General features: G+C 43.3%; 1 protein-coding gene across 9 annotated transcripts in view; it reads right to left on the bottom strand.

Annotated features, from left to right (window-relative positions):
- The window catches only part of hivep1 (HIVEP zinc finger 1), a 291925-nt gene that overhangs the window by 118538 nt on the left and 153871 nt on the right, over positions 1-19516 (bottom strand). For all 9 annotated transcript variants that reach the window (XM_041183504.1, XM_041183509.1, XM_041183508.1 and 6 more), the window contains one exon: positions 9181-9264. In XM_041183504.1, the coding sequence (XP_041039438.1) occupies positions 9181-9264 (84 nt within the window). The remainder of the gene's footprint in view (positions 1-9180; positions 9265-19516) is intronic.

A 19516-nucleotide genomic window follows, 5' to 3' on the forward strand; every position in this document is an offset into this window, starting at 1 on the left:
GGTGTCCGGCACTTGGAGGACTGCTGAAGGCCAGAAATCTGCTGTGTCTGAGTGAAATGAGGAACGTCAGGACTAGGCAAGCTCGGGAGCATCAGGAAAGGATGTCCTCAGATTACAAGGCATGATAGAGGGAGCCATCTGCCTTCAGTCTGAGGTGATAGCACTGACATGCCAACGCACTGAAGTCAGCACTGGTAGGATGGAGACCTTGGTCCAGGACAATGGTCCTGCACTGCTGCACAGGCTGAACTCCATTGCTGACCCCACAGTTGACCTCCAAAAGCGTCAACATGAGAGGGGTGCGGGGTGGCTCACTCTCACTCCAGCTTCCCCTTCTCAAGGGCTCAGCCAGGGGCCCTTGGGCACCTACAGGGAGAAGGGTCAGAAGGTGCACACCCTGGGGCCATCCAACCTGGTAACTCCAGGAGTGTCCAGCCCATTTGAATCCCCTCTTTCTGTGACCCCAGCAGCTCCAGCTTCACAGGCCAAGGAGGGTTCCACTGCCACACAGCAGGTCAGGGCCCTTCAAAGGGCACCCACCAAGGTCATCACAGACAGGGCGTAGCAGTCAGCCTCCGCCGTGGATGTAGGTGGAGCACCAAGACATAGCGGCAGGTTAGGAAGCTTAAGAAGATGTGACTCTTTTGGAGGTTGCACAGTCTGGGCACAGGTGTTAATCACTTGTACTTAATGTTCACTATTGTAAATAAACTCCCAAGAATGACAGCATCTGTGGAGAGAGAAACAGAGTTGACGTTTCAAGTCTGTATGACCCTTCTTCAGAGCGGTCGTAAGGACTCGAAACGTCAACTCTGTTTCTCTTTCCACAGATGCTGTCAGACCTGTTGAGTTTTTCCAGCATTGTCTGTTTTTGTTTCAGATTTCCAGCATCTACGTTTTTCTATTATCCAAAAGATGTCTCCTTGCCTATGCTCTTTGTTATGTTGAGCAGTATTCATGTCAATCAGATGTGAAACGTTCATTCCTGCACAGGGCCCCTTCTCTGTGCTTTGTGCAGCCTTCAGACCAAAGTGATGGTCCGGCTTCACACTCCCTGGACACATGAGTGCTCGTCATTGTTGCCAGGATGTCATAGGCAGGCATCACAGAGTTCTGTCATTCCCTCTGTGTGCTCTCAGCACCTTTGAGGTGGAGATGGCCCCAATCTCTTCAGCATCTGTGACGGGTGACACTGTGCTCCTGGAGGGGTCAGGTGCTGAAGATTGACAAAGGACCATGTGCATTTAAAGTTTCAAGGCTGCATCTGCATGATATGACCCTGATCACAGAGTGTCCTCACTGCATGTCATCATCATCCTCCTGGAATCTAGAGAATATTAGGGCCTCTGCTGCGCCTCCATGACATGAGCCTGAGCACTGTATGTGCGTTGCCATCAGCCACACAGGAGTCAAACGTTCACAGATGCAAGGTGAGGATGTTAGGACTGTCCACATTGTATCTTGTCATCATCTTCCACAAATTTTGTGGCTATGAGGACCTTCCAAGCACAACTGCCTTGTCTGGCCAGAGCGATGGCCTCATCGCCAGCATCCTTACCTTCGAGGACCTCATCATCTTTATCCCTTTTGACGTCCTTCTCATCGGAGAATACATGCAGCTCCTCCATCTCCTCCGCAGCCATGTCCTATCCCCCTTGCAGTGCTAGGTTCTGGAGCGTATAACAAGCGATGATTATGTGTGACACCCTCTGGAGATGGTATTGCAGTGCTCCACCGGATCTGTCGAGGTACTGGAACCTCACTTTCAAAATGCCTATTGTTTGTTCCACCAAAGTTCGGTTCATGGCATGAGTCTTGTTATACTGTAGCTCTGCTGCAGTCTGACAATACCAAACGGGCATCATCAACCACATCTTGTGTGTGCAGCCCTTGTCCCCGAGGAGCCAACCCTGCAGCCGCTCTGGATCCTGGAAGATGTCAGGGACCTGAGACCTGCTAAGGATGTAGGAGTCATGGGCGTTCCTTGGGAGTTGTGAGCAGACCTGCAGGATGTGTTTGTGGTGGTCACACACCAGCTGAACATTCAGCGAGTGAAAGCCCTTGCAGTTGACATAGTTGACTGATTGTTGCCATGGCGATCTAAGCGTTACGTGAGTGCAGTCAATTGCACCCTACACCCGTGGGAAACCTGAAATCTGCACAAATCCCAGCGCTCTCACTTCCTGGCTTACCTGGTCCTGGGACTTCGCGAAGATGGTGTCGGTCACCTCCTAGGTACACTTGCGCATGGAGGCTTGCGAGATCCTGCACAGGTCACCTCTGGAGCATGAAAGGAGTCACTGGCGTAAAAATTGAGTGCTGCGGTCACTTTCCTGGCCACTGGCAATGGATGCCCCCATGTTCCTGTGGCACAAAATCTTGCAGCAGGTGGCACATGTGACCGGCTAGCTCCCTAGACGTGCGCAGTCTTCAATGACACTGGTCCTTGGTCATCTGCAGGCATGACAGGCATCGTCTATAGACCCTGGATCTAGCTAGGAATCTACGAGTGACAGCTTGCTGTGGATCTTCAGCTGCATGCACAGCAGGCCCTGCCGCCCCTTCATCTTGAGGGAGCTGCTCCTCCCTTTGCTGAGCCAGGTGCCTCTGCTGCTCTCTTTTTCTTCTTCTCGTCTCTGTAAGCCATGAGGCATACCGCTAAATTACCAAGCTCCATGATCCTGATGTTCTCCTCCTGCAGGATCAAAGAGTGTTTGTTGGTATATGTGTACTAAGAACTTCTCTTGATTAAGTCTGAAGGCCACTTCACACATGCAGGAGAATGCTGGGCACTACTTGGATGGCAATGTGTATGTAGTATGCTCATTGACTGTCCAAAACCCTGCCCCACTCCACTTGACCGACTGGAGGCAGCTTCGGCCATTGGACTGCATGCTGTGTTCTCACCTCAGCTAGCCATTCTCCTAACCCGCACTGCAAGGCTGTGCTGTTAGCTTGAGCCATGATGGATACTGGTCCAAACCTTCATAAAGATATTGCAAGGGTCTGTGAGCACCTCCACCAGTGACTGCGCCACAGCCACCTTTCACAAGCAATTGCATAATTTGCCCAGTTGGCCAATTGCTCGGCTTTCTCTTAAAATATACATTAATTTGCAGTCTGTGCCTGAAGGGTGAAAACTTCTGGAGCATTTGGTGGCACTTTCATGCTATTGTGTTGCCTGAGTGGGCAGAAAAGCTTCAGAGGCCCCATTCTGAGCATGTCAATGGAGCTACAGCTGAATGATCTCAGCTGCGTAAGAATGCTCACTTTTGACAAGCTTTTCCAAGTGCATGGCCACTTCTCTCACACTCCTCCGGTATGTGCTTGAGAATTTCCTTCAGTCTGTGCTGCCTTGCCTCCTATGCCCCTGGCCTGACACGCACTGGAGCCCTTGTCCTGGCACCACACTGAAAGCCAGCCAGGAAAAAATGACTTGCCTTTGCCCCCCCTGTGAATGCATGGTGCCTTGTCCCTGAGGTCCTACGGGCGATGCTCGCAGGCGCTGTGTAAGGTTGTATGCACTCACCTCCGAGTTCCCCAAGAAGTTCATATTGCAAGGTGCACACCTTTTAAAGGCAGTTGTAAAGCACGGCTTTCTGAAGTCATGCTGATGTGGGTGGTAAACTTGACATGGGGGGGATGATACTGCTGAGCAGGGCTAATAATTAGATGCAAATGTTTTAAAGTGATGGTTCCAATGTACGATAGCAGGAAACGCAGCCCGCCATTGACAGGTGTAGCAGACGATCGCAAACTGATTTCATGACGGCGTGAAACTGATTTTTGGCCTTCTCACCATATTGATCGCCATGATGCCCGCCGGGACCAGAAAATTCTGGCTATTGTTGCAGAAAACTGTCCTGTGCACACAAGAATTTTGCTACCTTTCTGCAATGAACTCATCTACTTATTTCAATCTATATACCAGCTAAAATTCTCCATTAAAACCACCCTGCCTTGGTTGTATGCTTGTCTGATCTCTGCATTTACATAATCTGCTACTCCACATTTGCTACCTGGGACCCTGCATAATTCCCAGCACAATTTGTAATGCTTCTCTATTTTTTAATTTTACTCCAAGTCTTCACTGCCTGCTTACCTCACATCATATCATATCCTTAAGTAATTTCATACTGAATCATTAAGGCTACTCCTAGCCTCTATCCGCTTCCCTATCCTGACTGTCTCATAGCTATGTCTCAGTAACAGCTACCATGTCATGCCCTCTAGTAGACCATAAGACATAGGAGCAGAAATTAGGCTATTCGGCCCATCAAGTCTGCTCCGCCATTCAATCATCGCTGATAAGTTTCTCAACCCCATTCTCCCGCCTTCTCCCCATAACCTTTGATCCCCTTACCAATCAAGAACCTATCTATCTTGATCTTAAATACACTCAATGAACTGGCCTCCACAGCCTTCTGTGGCAAGGAATTCCATAGATTCACCACTCTCTGGTTAAAGAAGTTTCTCCTCATCTCTATTCTAAAAGGTATTTCCTTTACTCTGAGGCTGTGCCCTCGGGTCCTAGTCTCTCCTACAAATGGAAACATCTTCCCCACGTCCACTCTATCCAGGTCTTTCAGTATTCTGTAAGTTTCAATCAGATCCCCCCCATCCTTCTAAACTCCATCGAGTATAGACCCAGGGTCCTCAAACGTTCATCATATGTTAAGCCTTTCATTCCTGGGATCATTTTCGTGTACCTCCTCTGGACCCTCTCCAGGGCCAGCACATCCTTCCTGAGATATGGGGCCCAAATTTGCTCACAGTGTTCTAAATGTGGTCTGATCAGAGCCTTATAAAGCCTCAGCAGCACATCCCTGCTTTTATATCCTAGTCATCTCGAAATAAATGCCAACATTGCATTTGCCTTCCTAACTACCGTGTCAACCTGCAAGTTAACCTTAACAGAATCCTGGACTAGGACTCCCAAGTTCCTTTGCACTCCAAATTTCTGAATTCTCTCCCCATTTAGAAAATAGTCTATGCCTCTACTCTTCCTACCAAAGAGCATGACCTCACACTTCCCCACGTTGTATTCCATCTGGCACTTCTTTGCCCATTCTTCTAAGCTGTTCAAATCCTTCTGCAGCCTCCCCGCCTCCTCAATACTACCTGTCCCTCCACCTATCTTTGTATCATCTGCAAACTTAGCTAGAATGCCCTCAGTTCCTTCATCTAGATCATTAATGTATAAAGTGAAAAGTTGTGGTCCCAACACTGACCCCTGCGGAACTCCACTAGTCACCGGCCGCCATCCTGAGAAGGACCCCCTTACCTCCACTTTCTGCCTCCTGCTAGACAGCCAATCTTCTATCCATGCTAGTACCTTGCCTCTAACACCACGGGCTCTTATCTTACTGGGCAGCCTCCTGTGCGGCACCTTGTCAAAGTCCTTCTGGAAGTCCAAGTAGATAACATCCATTGGCTCTCCTTTGTCTAACCTACTCGTTACCTCCTCAAAGAATTCTAACAGATTTGTCAGGCATGACCTCCACTTGATGAAACCATGCTGACTTTGCCAGATTTTACCATGCACTTCCAAGTATTCTGAAATCTCAGAATAAGTGGGATTGTGCCTGCAATTCATTCATTTTGTCCTTTATACGAAGTGTTTGTGTAAAGAGTGCTTATTGGGCCATGCACTTTAACTTATCCATCTGTTCCAGAGGTGTTTTCCCTCATACTTTTCTTATTTCTCTCTCTTGATTTAATGACTTTATGGCTTTTGGTTTTCTCTTTACCAGTAGTGCCTCATGGACAATTTTTGATGATTACTCTCTTGCTTTTCATTTGCTTTATTTATGCTACCATTTTCAGTTGAGTCCTCACACCCCATTTACCTGCTTAAAGTCCTTGTGACAACCTCAGTTTCAGCCCAGTTCAGGTGGAGTCTGCCCCAATGCTAAACTTCCTTCCTGCCAAGTACTAGAGCTTATGTCCCATAAAATGGCACCACTCAAGCTCATACCATTCCCCCAGCCACTTGTTCACCTCCTTAATTCACTTATCCCTAAATCAATCTGCACATAATTCAGAGATTATAATTCCTTGAATTCGGTTTTTCTAATATAGTTCCTGACTCTTGGCACTCTGGGAAGTCTTGGGGCACAGTAAGTAGGAACCCTGTCTCTAAGCCAGAAACTCCGGTTTCAAGTCCAATCTGAAGACTTGATGGCCAAGGAAGGTACGTTTATAACGTGGCTAAGCAGATTGATTTTCAACCTGCAAATCATTCCAACACATGGCAATGACAGGCATTAAGAGTGGGAGAGATTCTTGGTCAGCTATGTGATGGAAAGAAAGATGGAACCTCCACCTCCACTATCCATAGCTCCAGACCACAACATGTAAAAGTGCATGTTACCATAATAAGTCTCACAATAACCCTGAGTGATCTGTGACCCCTGGTACTCTTCAAACAGAACCACTTGCCTATCTTTTCCTACGTTGCTAGTCCCAAGATGGACTCAATGACTGGATCCTCTCCTTCCCTCTCCAATATCCTTTCAGGGTTGTTCAAGATATCCTTCGCTCTGGCACAAGGAAGGCAATATGGCAAATGGGACTCTCGATCTTGCTTACAAAGGATGCAATCCATCCCCCTAATTGTCAGAGGATAATTTTAAAGTTTGGAATACACTCAATTACTTCCCTTCAACCATTATATAATTTGCTGAAAAATACTGGCATCTGAACAACATGGACCATTATTAATCTGCAATTCAGCTAGCGATTTGTGGCAAGGAAGAGATACCCATCATGCGAATTGCCACAAATTGCTGGGCAATTTGTGTCATGCCATTGTTAGCCCTTAACATTTCCATGAGCTTAATTAAGTTGTTGCAATTGCAGATTAACTGCCCACTAAACTCACCACCAAACAAGGAGTCTCTTAATTTATGGTGTTAGGCAACATTAATCACATTGTTAAAAGTTCCTGCGACAGCCCTATTTATGCTTTCCACTAGATCCTTATTCCCAGCAAAGTTCAGGTGGAGTCTGCCCAATGGTATAGTCTCTGCCAATGAACCTCTCTGGCCCAACAACGAAACAATTAAAGTATTTGCTTCAGGTAGTGAGTTGTTACGGATAGTTTAAATTACGTTTACTTTTCCTTTCTGTCTGTTTCTTGCCCACTTTCTTCATCCAATTTTTTTTTGTCACTTTATCTTTCTTTTTCTGTACCTGATTTGACATTGAATTCTCTCACTCTAATAGACTCTCTGTTTATTTCTCAAATCTTAAATCCCATTGTTTAAGAAAATACACCATTTGTGCTGTTGTTCACATGTCTTGCTCCCACAAATTCCTGCCCAGCGTTAAGCAAACAGCCACTTGTGGATGTAAATGGATAGAGTGAGCCTGCAAAGCGCCCAGTCTATGTCAAGATTATCCTGGAAGGGCAAGGTATCTCAAAAATTTCAGGTGAAGCAAAAAAACAGTTGAAGCTAACTATGCAGTAGCAACACAAGCTGTGTTCACCACTAACAGGATGTTGCCGTCAAGCCAAAAAGCCATTCTGCCTATCACACAAATGAGTAATGAGGTATATGAATTTCAGTACTGGTCTGATGCTAGATAGGTAGGCTGTACGTCCCAAAGACTGATGGATTGTATCAAACAGCATGTCCCAGCCACTGTTCGCAACGAGCAAGGTACTGACTGTACCCAACCAGCAATTGCTTGTAAAACTCAAAACAGTGTCCAACATTAGATGTGATTCCGCAATTCCTGAGATGGTAGGATTGTTGTATGAGAAGAGATTTGGTCGACTAGGCCTGTATTCACTGGAGTTTAGAAGAATGAGAGGAGATCTCATTGAAACATATAAAATTTTGACAGAGATAGACGATTGGATGCAGAGATGATATTGCCTCTGGGAGGGTCTAGAGTAAGGGGTCACAGTCTCAGGATACGGGGTGGACCATTTAGGACTGAGATCAGGAGAAACTTCTTCACTCAGAGCGTGGTGAACCTATGCAATTCTCTACCACAGAAGGCTGTGGAGGCCAAGTCACTGAATATATTTAAGAAGGAATTAGATAAGATTTCTGGACTCTAAAGGTGTCAAGGGTTATGGGGGGAGCCCGGAAGTACGGCATTGAGATAGAAGTTCAGCCATGATCATACTGAATGGTGGAGAGGCTCGAAGGGCTGAATGACCTACTCCTGCTCCCATTTTCTATTTGCTAAACAATCCAAAGTGTGCTGAGAATTATGCTGACATCCAATTCAAGATTATCAGTCAGACTTGCAGTGTGGCATACTTAGCGTGCTAGAAGCTACATATACTAATACACAGGGCCTTATTCTTTGCAGACAGAAAGAACATGTACGCACATTGCACCTGTTTCAACTAAACAAAATACGTGACAGCTATTCTCTGGTTCATTCCCCACACAATTCCTTGATCAATCTGAGTCAACTTGCCTGGTTTGAGCTTAATCAAATCTTGGCAGTTAACTGTTAGTCATTAGTTAACTGTTGTATTCTCCATGGCAATGCCTCCACCAGAGTGCACTTGCCAACCAATCAGCACTGTCTTCTTGTGAAACCTGTTATTTTTTCCTTTACATTTGGTATTGTCCTGATGAGTGCAAGATGAAAAGCTTCGACAACATGTCTTTTTTCAGCAATACTTAAGTTCTTTACTACCAAATGACTAAATATTTTTGTACCCAATATGGACTGTGAACTAAATTAGTCTTTTTCAGTCTACTGGAGACTCAGAAGAATTTGAATCTAGCTTAATAACCCCTCCTTGAAACCAATATGCTGTGTACACATAATATGTTCCTCTGAAAAGCAGAAGTATGCCTCACTAGAACCGTCATACCAGCATAGCTAAATCATACAAAATTTCTCATAGATACAAGGCTATTGGAACAATGGATGCTGATGAAGAAAAGGAACTTGACAGAAGACTCACATGGAATACCAATTATGAGCCAAGACCACCTCAAAATTAAGGATGATAAAACACACCAATTATGTTTTCTCCTTCCTCTGACTGAAGATCTTAAAAGTGCTTTCCCTTTCATTTCCTTTAAGTGAAAAGATCAAAAGATGATAATCAAATGTTCAATTTTTAGACACTGCAGATGACCAATTAAAATAAATCACACTAAGCTCTCTTTAAATTGCACAGTACATTTTGAACTTAAAACCAACCTTTTTTTGTGTCTTCAAGAAGTTGCAAATTTTTTTGGGCACCTTCAGTAACCTGCAGTTCTTTTTGCGCTTCTTGAATTTTGTCTGAAAATAAAAACAATTGAATGTTAATAAGTATTTCCAATAAATTAAAGTGCAAGTTTCACAATCACATCTATAAAAGCATAAATTGACACTTGATAAAGCACAGGACACATATCAACATGGATAAAATTCCATACTGGCAGTGGCTTTTCTCAGAGGCATTTCGTGAATTATTGACATAAAATTCTGGATGGCAGGGGAGTTAGGGACAGGATGAATAGTGTTCTTGACAATTGATTAAGAAGGTAACTCCAATCTGTAAAAGCTCAAATGTTAACATTCAGCCCAGTATGTCTGTGTCAAGGTGCTAATCTAATTTATTGCCCTTCTTTGTCACAACTCCATGCATTTGTTCTGGTCATCTTGTATTGATTAGGTGTTTTTTGCCGCCAAATTGGGAAGTTATAAAAGTCATTATATGCACTACTCATAGTGCCCTTTCAAATTAACACCATTCACAGACTAAGTGGGTTACCCCATTTTTACTTTACACTTGCCGCTTTTATCTGGCCATTTACTTCATCCACTTTGTCTTTTTGAATCAACTGTTCCTCCTAGTTTGACCACTTTGTATTCAATGCTTCCTGCTTTTTAGTCAAATTCTTCTCCATTCTCAGATTAGCTTTTGTGTATGGAATTTTGCAAAGTAATTTTTGGAAGCTGAGGTTCTCTAGGTCATAGGGTTTTCCACAGTGCACTCTATCAAAAAAGATGAAAAAGGTTGACCATGTAAAATTTTCCTCTTCTGAATCTGAATTAACTGCCCGCTTCCTGTAAGGACTCCATCCCATTCTCTCAGTTCCTTCGCCTCCATCGCATCTGCTCCAATGATGCTACCTTCAAAAACAGTTCCTCTGACATGTCCTCCTTCTTCCTTAACCGAGGTTTTCCACCTACGGTCGTTGACAGGGCCCTCAACCGTGTCCGGTCCATCTCCCGCGCATCCGCCCTCACGCCTTCTCCTCCCTCCCAGAAACATGACAGGGTCCCCCTTGTCCTCACTTATCACCCCACCAGCCTCCGCATTCAAATGATCATCCTCCGCCATTTCCGCCAACTCCAGCATGATGCCACCACAAAACACATCTTCCCTTCACCCCTCCTATCGGCATTCCGTAGGGATCGTTCCCTCCGGGATACCCTGGTCCACTCCTCCATCACCCCCTACTCCTCAATCCCCTCCTATGGCACCACCCCATGCCCACGCAAAAGATGTAACACCTGCCCCTTCACTTCCTCTCTCCTCACCATCCAAGGGCCCAAACACTCCTTTCAAGTGAAGCAGCATTTCACTTGCATTTCCCCCAACTTAGTCTACTGCATTCGTTGCTCCCAATGTGGTCTCCTCTACATTGGAGACACCAAACGTAAACTGGGCGACCGCTTTGCAGAACACCTGCGGTCTGTCTGCAAGAATGACCCAAACCTCCCTGTCGCTTGCAATTTTAACACTCCACCCTGCTCTCTTGCCCACATGTATGTCCTTGGCTTGCTGCATTGTTCCAGTGAAGCCCAACGCAAACTGGAGGAACAACACCTCATCTTCCGACTAGGCACTTTACAGACTTCCGGACTGAATATCGAATTCAACAATTTTAGGTCTTGAGCTCCCTCCTCCATCCCCACCCCCTTTCTGTTTCTTCCCCCTTCCTTTTGTTTTTTTCCAATAAATTATATAGATTTTTCTTTTCCCACCTATTTCCATTATTTTAAAATATTTTTAAATCTTTTATGCTCCCCCCACCCCCACTAGAGCTATACCTTGAGTGCCCTACTATCCATTCTTAATTAGCATATTCGTTTAGATAATATCACCAACTTTAACACCTATGTGTTCTCTTGTTGTTGTCTGTGACATCTTTTGGTGATCTGCTTCTATTACTGCTTGTTTGTCCCTACAACCACACCAACCCCCTCCACTTCTCTCCCCGCATCCCCCAAAACCGCCCCCCCCCCACCCCCCACACAAACACACACCTTAAACTTCACCCCTTTCTTGGATTCACTCAAGTTCTGTCGAAGGGTCATGAGGACTCGAAACGTCAACTCTTTTCTTCTCCGCCGATGCTGCCAGACCTGCTGAGTTCTTCCAGGTAATTCTGTTTTTGTTCTGAATTAACTGCTGTTTACTATATGATCATTGCCATAAAACTGAAGTTTATTCCTGATATAATTAATTCTATCATTTTACACATTTTTGAAGGCAGATTAATGGGTTTGCAACAGCAGCTTAAATTACCTAATCCCTCTTGCTACTTGAGCAATGTGCGCTTACATAAATAGTGAGTATCATACTGTAACTCCAGTGGAGTAGAAGTTGTACTACTTTGTGTCCAGCTGCCTCTAAGTCAGTTCTGATAGCAGCTGACATCAACTCTGGATGGTAAACATGGAACAAAGTTCCATTCTTAAGCTCCAATATCCTTGTTTTAAATAATATTTAAAAGATCCAGATGCATTTCAGTTCTCAAAAATGATAAAACCCCAGTATACAAGATCTGCAATATGCTGGTTATGGAATCGAAATCTGCTCAGTTCCTTGACTCACAAAACTTCTGGAAGAAAGGGTCTTAACACAATAAGATTACCAAATTGAAAAATGAACAGAAATGTTCAGCACATCTTCTAACGTGTTTGCAAGGGCTGATTTCAAGAGTGTAAACATATTCATGAGGATAGTTAATGTAGCTTTTTATAATTCCAATTTAATAACCCGTTATTTGGGTATGTTTCAGATTCGAATGTAGAGCCAAAAAGTAGGAGCAAATGAAAAGAAATGGATGCCCAAAAATCCAGGCAAATTGGTAATAACTACTTATTTCAATCATCATTAAAACAAAGTTTTAAAAAATGCAATCATTAAGCAAAATGGCACTGGAATTAAAATCAGGCTTCATACATATCTTGCAGATATAAACACACGAAGAAAGAACAGACTTTCATATATGTAGCACCTTTCATGGCCACAGGATGTTTCAAAGTGCTTCTCAGCTATTGAAATACTTTTTAAAGTGCAGTCATAATTTAGGAAAACATGACTAGGATTGCCAACTTTGTCTGGACAGATTCCAGGAGGTATCACATGACCTTTTAACTTAATCTGCCCCTCCCCAGATTCCTGTCATTGGTCACCCAGCCAGGTTGAGAATAGAGGAGTCCAAGGCTGCCCCATGTCCCCAGGCCCAGGAACTCATATATTTCAGGCTGAGTCCCACTCCTGCTTCGCACCCTGCTCGGAAATGGGTGGCCTTTCAGCAAGAACTAATCCTGTAACGCGGCACACCCCACTTGCACTTCTTCCACCTCAGAAGCACCATGGCTGGCATAGAAATCCAAAATAAAGCTCAGACTCTTCTAGAGTGGCGGCCTCAACCTGGCTCTGGGGACCAACATCTTTACCGGAAGTAGAGCCGACATTCAGCCCCCTAGACAAAAGTTTCGGCTGCCTGTGAACTCCATCTGCTCATTTACTGTACGTTTACCCATTGAAACTTTGCATACCCTAAATCTCCTGGACTGCTTTCAATGGTCACTGGGTGATAGATGCTGATTCTGGAGGACTTCCAGCAAATCCGGAGGGTTGGCAAACCTAATACCAATTGCACACTGCAAGGTCCACAAACAGCAATTAGAGAAATGACAACATGATCTGTTTTATTGATTTTGGTTATGGAAGTAATACTGGGAATATGTTCCTGCTCTTCTTTGAATAGTATGATGGGATCCATTGTATCTACTTGAGGGGGCAGTTGGGAACACAATTTAACATCTCACCCAAGGGACATCCAGTAGTACAACACTACCTCAGTCCATTGGTGTGTCAGCCTAGATTATGCGCTCAAATTATGGAGTGGTGTTTGAAATCTTGGCCTGGCCAGAGGCAAGACGAAACAGACTCCCACTGAGTAAAGGCTAACACCCCATATTAGTGAGCATTTGTCACCTGTTAACAGGTAAACAAGTTAAGCAGTACTGTTTCAACCTTTAGTTGCCTATTCACAGATAATTGAAGCAAACAAAGAGAGAAAACTAAGTATTATAGCACAGTACACCTTTTTAAGATTTTTAGAATGCAATATTTAAAAAGGGACTGAGTTGTGCATTGCACAATGAAGCAATGACATGGACTCCAAGTAGCTGGCATAGCTGTTCCCATTGGCCTTTGTTTAGTGTTTTAGGTGTTTAGAATATTGAGACCAATATGCTAGTCAACTGAGCTAGAATGTTTGTGGAGGAAAATTCACACCTGGCTTGAGAACCCCTCTTCCTCAGGGCAATGCTTATCCAGTCTGCTCAAAGATCTGTGGCTCCAGGATTGGCCTGCTGAGTCACTTGAGGGCAGACAAATCATGACGTCTGGTCATCATTTTGGGTAGGGATATAGTGCTGCTCGAGTGCTTCCAGTACCTCCTATTTAAAGATTTTAATATTCACAGCTGTTTGTCTGTGACGAACCCCTAGGAACTTACCTTAATTAGAAGTTGGAAATTGGGAGTTTGGAGGCCAGGAACTACATTTCCTGCAAGTTCCCAGGACTTTCATGCATGCACTGGCCAGGAAATGGCCGCACATGCACAGTTAGTGTTTTTTTCAATCTTCAGGCCAGGGAACAGCCCTGTGCGCCTGTATAGAAGAAAAAGAAGTTAAGAAGTGAAACAGTGTAAAATTACAAGTCAGCTGACCTGACTTGAGTGTCATTAGGGAGAGGGTGTCCCTTGGAGCAGGACACAGGAAAGAAAGGGACGGGGAAAGGCCCCAGAAGTAAAGTCCTAGGTCCACTGAGTCAAGAAAAATGACAGGAGCAGAGAAAAATACTCCAAGTTAAGGAATAAGCTGCGGGAAGCAGACTTGGAGCAAAGTGGAAAAAGCCGTGAAGATCTATGGAGGCAGACGAAGGTTGGTGACTCCTTACCGATGGCCTTTGGAGCATTGGTTTTCTGCTTGACGCAGCTGAAGATCTGAAAGTGGAAAGCTTGGAAAGTGAAGCTTGAGTGTACATGGAAATCAGGGGGAAAGGAATCGCGGAGGGCAAGATTGAAACCCTGGAGGTGAACAACATGCCAAAACTACTTTCTGCTTCTGTCACCATTGCATTGCGCACCAGTTTTCACCTGTCTTTTTGCCTTGATGCCCAGCTGTCAACATCTTGAAGTGGCAGGTTAACAGCTGATAAAATAAAATGGCCTAAAATCCATAGGCCTACTCAGTATTCACTGCCGCCTGAAGGGACAAAAGCCTCAATCATTGCTCAAAAAGAACAAAGCCCCAAGTAAGTAGAGAAATATACAGCTGAAAGAGAAAGATAGCGAGGTTATTTATAATTTATTTGAAGAGGCTGGAACTCCTGAAGTATCTTCTGCACAAGCTACTGCTTCAGAAGTTTATTTCACTCAGTTTAACCTAAGTTCACTATGGCAGCCTAAATTGGAATAATGAATAGGTAAGATGTATTCTCCTGCATTTTCTTGTGGCTCTTGAACAAAAGGACTAAGAGCTCCACAGTTGGATTACGAGCTTTAGTCAGTCATGCTGCTTAAGTCAAGTGGCAATTTAGCTGCTTAGGATTTGTGAAAAGACTTTGCTTGAGGTGTATCATAATCAACCAGTCTCCTGCTGTTCTCAGTAACAAATTCATGTTTCACATAGCTGACCACAGGGACATAACACCCAGCCACTATAGTAACTGTTGGCTATGGTTGAATTTTTTTAAATAGTGGAATAATTCCCAGTTGAATGGGAACAATTCTGTGATCCTCTATGAGCAGTGGAGCAGGGGTAAGCCATCCACCCTCACAAGCCTGTTCTGCCACATGTTGAATCCACATTTTAATTTCACCTTGGCTCCATATCCGTTAACCCTCACCAAGCAAAAATCGATCTCTCTCAGTTTCCTCCTGCATAGCACAGCTCATTGCTGCTGTAACAAAAACAGAATTACCTGGAAAAACTCAGCAGGTCTGGCAGCATCGGCGGAGAAGAAAAGAGTTGACGTTTCGAGTCCTCATGACCCTTCGACAGAACTTGAGTTTGAGTCCAAGAAAGAGTTGAAATATAAGCTGGTTTAAGGTGTGTGTGTGTGGGGGGCGGAGAGATAGAGAGAGAGAGGTTGGGGGGGGTGTGGTTGTAGGGACAAACAAGCAGTGATAGAAGCAGATCATCAAAAGATGTCAACGACAATAGTACAATAGAACACATAGGTGTTAAAGTTAAAGTTGGTGATATTATCTAAACGAATGTGCTAATTAAGAATGGATGGTAGGGCACTCAAGGTATAGCTCTAGTGGGGTTTTTTTTTATATAATGGAAATAGGTGGGAAAAGGAAAATCTTTATAATTTATTGGAAAAAAAAGGAAGGGGGAAACAGAAAGGGGGTGGGGATGGGGGAGGGAGCTCACGACCTAAAGTTGTTGAATTCAATATTCAGTCCGGAAGGCTGTAAAGTCCCTAGTCGGAAGATGAGGTGTTGTTCCTCCAGTTTACGTTGGGCCCATATATAAAAAAAAAACCCCACTAGAGCTATACCTTGAGTGCCCTACCATCCATTCTTAATTAGCACATTCGTTTAGATAATATCACCAACTTTAACACCTATGTGTTCTATTGTACTATTGTCGTTGACATCTTTTGATGATCTGCTTCTATCACTGCTTGTTTGTCCCTACAACCACACCCCCCCCACCTCTCTCTCTCTCTATCTCTCCGCCCCCCCACACACACACCTTAAACCAGCTTATATTTCAACTCTTTCTTGGACTCAAACTCAAGTTCTGTCGAAGGGTCATGAGGACTCGAAACGTCAACTCTTTTCTTCTCCGCCGATGCTGCCAGACCTGCTGAGTTTTTCCAGGTAATTCTGTTTTTGTTTTGGATTTCCAGCATCCGCAGTTTTTTTGTTTTTATCATTGCTGCTGTAAGCAGCTCCATAACCTTTATGTCACACTGCCAGATATTTGGCCAGTTTTCTGAGTGAGATTTGTCTAAGACTAAATACAAGACACCGATGCAAGTGAATTGCTAACAGCTGCTCACAGAAAACAGGACAATTTCTAAAATCTCCAAGCCCAAGAGCTTGATTCATGCGTAATTGGGAGGGAGGTGTAAAATCAAACTTTCAAAACTGCCTGAAAACAACACAATGACCAAATAAAATTATAACCTCCTTTTGTAGAGAAAGTAAAGAAAGTAAAGAACATTCAAGTACTGTCAAGCTAAGTGATATGGAGAGGAAGGCTTCAGTGTTGGAACAGTCTCACAGACCAAATTGACCACACAGTGTAATACTGAAACTGAGCTTGGTACAGTGGCAGGTCTGTGTTCCCGTGCTGATGTGTGCACAAAGGTAACGTGGAAGAGGGATAAAACATATCCTTGGATAGACTATAAGGATGAAAAACTTGGGTGTAAAGTGTGTGCAAACATTGGTAACAACACTTTACAGGTCCAAGGGATTGAGACTTTCAAATGAATGGCATTTGTACCAAGTGTCTTATAATGGATCCAACCAGAGTGCATGTTTAAGATCGCTCAGAAAAAAAAACTGTGAAACACAAATTGTCAAAAGCTCACATCACTCTGCAATGTGTCACTGAAAAAGCAAACAAAGACAAAGACATTCTTGGAAAAATTTGTGACAACCTGAATGCATCTCATCCAAAGGCAGCTTGTTGTCCAGTTTTCCACTCTGCATACTACTTGGCTCAAAACAACAGGCCTTACTCTGACCACTTTGGCTTGCTGGAACTTCAAACCAAAATTGGTGTTGGCATGGGATTGGGTTGCATTCCTGCAGAAATTGTTGACCACATGGCTCCCAAGATGAGGAAAAAATATTTGTCAGCATATCATAATAGAGGGTAAAAGCTCGATTCTTATTGATGAATCTAGAAACCTAATTAAGAAAACTGCTCTAATAGCTTATCTGAAATATGAAGTCATAAGCAGGATGATCCACACTTCCATGTTTTTAGATTTAATTGAACTTCCAGATCAAAAAGCTGATACAGTAGTTAAGTACCTTCCTGAATGTCTTGAGAAACATGGTTTTGATGACTTATCTGAAGCAGCATCTTGTAGCGTTTGCTAGTGATGGAGTGAGTGTTATACTGGGCACCAAATCAGGTATAGCCAACAGGCTTATGGAGCAATGTCCAGGTGTTATTATTTAACATTGCCTAAAGCATAGGTTAGAACTTGCAATGGCGATTCAGTGATAGAAGTTAGTGAAGTGAACCACTTCCATTCATTTACGGACAAATTATACTCTGTGTATAACAGGTCACCTCTCAATCAGAGGCACTGCTGAATTAGAACAAATTTCCAAAATAGACCACATTTTAAGTGCCAGACGGGTAGGAAGTTCATTTTGAACAGTGTCAGCTGTGTGGCACAACTATGAAACATTGTGTACTCATTTTGAACTGCCAGTGGAAGCTGAAACAAGGTTTGCCTTTGACAGGAAAACCTATGAGGGTCTGTTAAACAGAATTTCCTCGAAACAGTTTCTCTTAGACTTAGCTCTGCTGTATGACATATTACATTAACTCAGCCTGGTCTCAGAGTGTTTGCAGAAACTCACTACAATGATTGTGTATGCAGACAAGCTGAGCCTTCACGCTTTTTGCGTGGACTGAAAGAGCGACCTGGCACAATAGCTCGAGGCCAAAGTTACAGTCGCACAGGGTAAGTTTGGAATGGTTTCATTTGGGAACAACAGTAAGATTATCAACATTAATTATCAGCAGTTTTTTTTAACCAGTCTCGTTAATAATTTAGAAAATCAAATGTTCACAACTATGTCATTGAAAGGCTCTCTTTCTGCCTCTGAAGCCCAATCCATTTATACATCTCTGATCAACCAATTGCATGTTCTTGACCAAGACTATTGGCCAGCTAAAATGCCACCAGGTTATGGAGAATTGGCAATATCTTCTCTCTGCAAGCTGTTTAAATGGTCATCTACTTCTGTAATCAATGCATTCAGAGATTTTGTGGAGGAAGCTGGACAATGTACTCCTCAGGATTTACAACCATTACTAAATTATACACAAGTAATTCTAAGCAACGTTGCAGAATGTGAACGAGAATTCAGTCAAATGAATTTGATAACACCAACACACTCATGGATTCTCATAAGCCGGTATTATCACTTATGTTCGTAAGACTACATGGAACCACCACCACCCACCACCTACCACCCCATAATGAAAAAACCAATGATTCAAAATATTGCACTGTTCAAAGTAAAATGCCTACTAGCACTAATATTTTTCGCTTAAAAAGCATAGTTTTACGGATTTTTGGGGATTCAAATGATTAGCACATAGGAAAACAACATAATAGTAGAATTAGAAATATGGCCAACACATTTCCTTAGCGCTCCTGCACCTCAGAATTTGGCACCACACTCCTGGTTTTGAGTGATTAGCGATGACAACAACAATAATTTATAATTTAGGTTGCAAAGTCTAAATTGAGAGGAAGATTTTTTTTCAAAGGAATCCTTTTAAGAATATGCAAATGATAAAGCCCTTCGCATATTATCTGCAGATGCACTACATATGTGGCATCAGCACAAAAACATAAGCAAGCAACTTAGGAAAGCAACATGGTTCTCTGGAATATTCAGGGAAAATAGCAGTAATGATTTTTACCTATTTAAACTCTCATTTCTAGCTCTTCACTGGAATACATCTACACAAACAAACAAGCAGACTATATTTCAAAGAATATGAGAACCTGGCCAGAAAATAGAGTGGTGGATTCCAACACACAATGTGACATTCTGATGTACAATAGGCTTATAATATAAAATGCAGCCCTTTGAATTTTTCAGTACAAGTCAATTGACCTGCGGCATCAAGTTACAATGATCAATCTACTGCACTCTTTGTGAAATTCAAAAAAACAGCAATAGAGTCATGACTATTGATGCAATACACCATTGTTGCACTGAATCTATTAATGATGGTACATAAACATTCCAAAGTGCACAAGATTTACAAATCTCTCATACAGAGCATTTGCAATAGGTTTGGCCACTTTTTAAAAATAGATTTGGTTTAAAAAAAAGGCATCTGTTGTGTGAAGCCAATACACAATTTTGTGAAATGTTTGGTTAGAGGAGAAAGCATTAACAACTCAGGACATGTTTGTACGTTATGCACATGGAATAAGTTCCGGTCAGGGGTGATCAGGATACTTTGGCAACAGTTTCCGGGCCTTAACTGTGTCGGATGATGTCAAAAGGACTTT

This window comes from Carcharodon carcharias, chromosome 3 (assembly GCF_017639515.1).
Source record: "Carcharodon carcharias isolate sCarCar2 chromosome 3, sCarCar2.pri, whole genome shotgun sequence".
In the NCBI taxonomy this organism is placed as follows: domain Eukaryota; kingdom Metazoa; phylum Chordata; class Chondrichthyes; order Lamniformes; family Lamnidae; genus Carcharodon; species Carcharodon carcharias.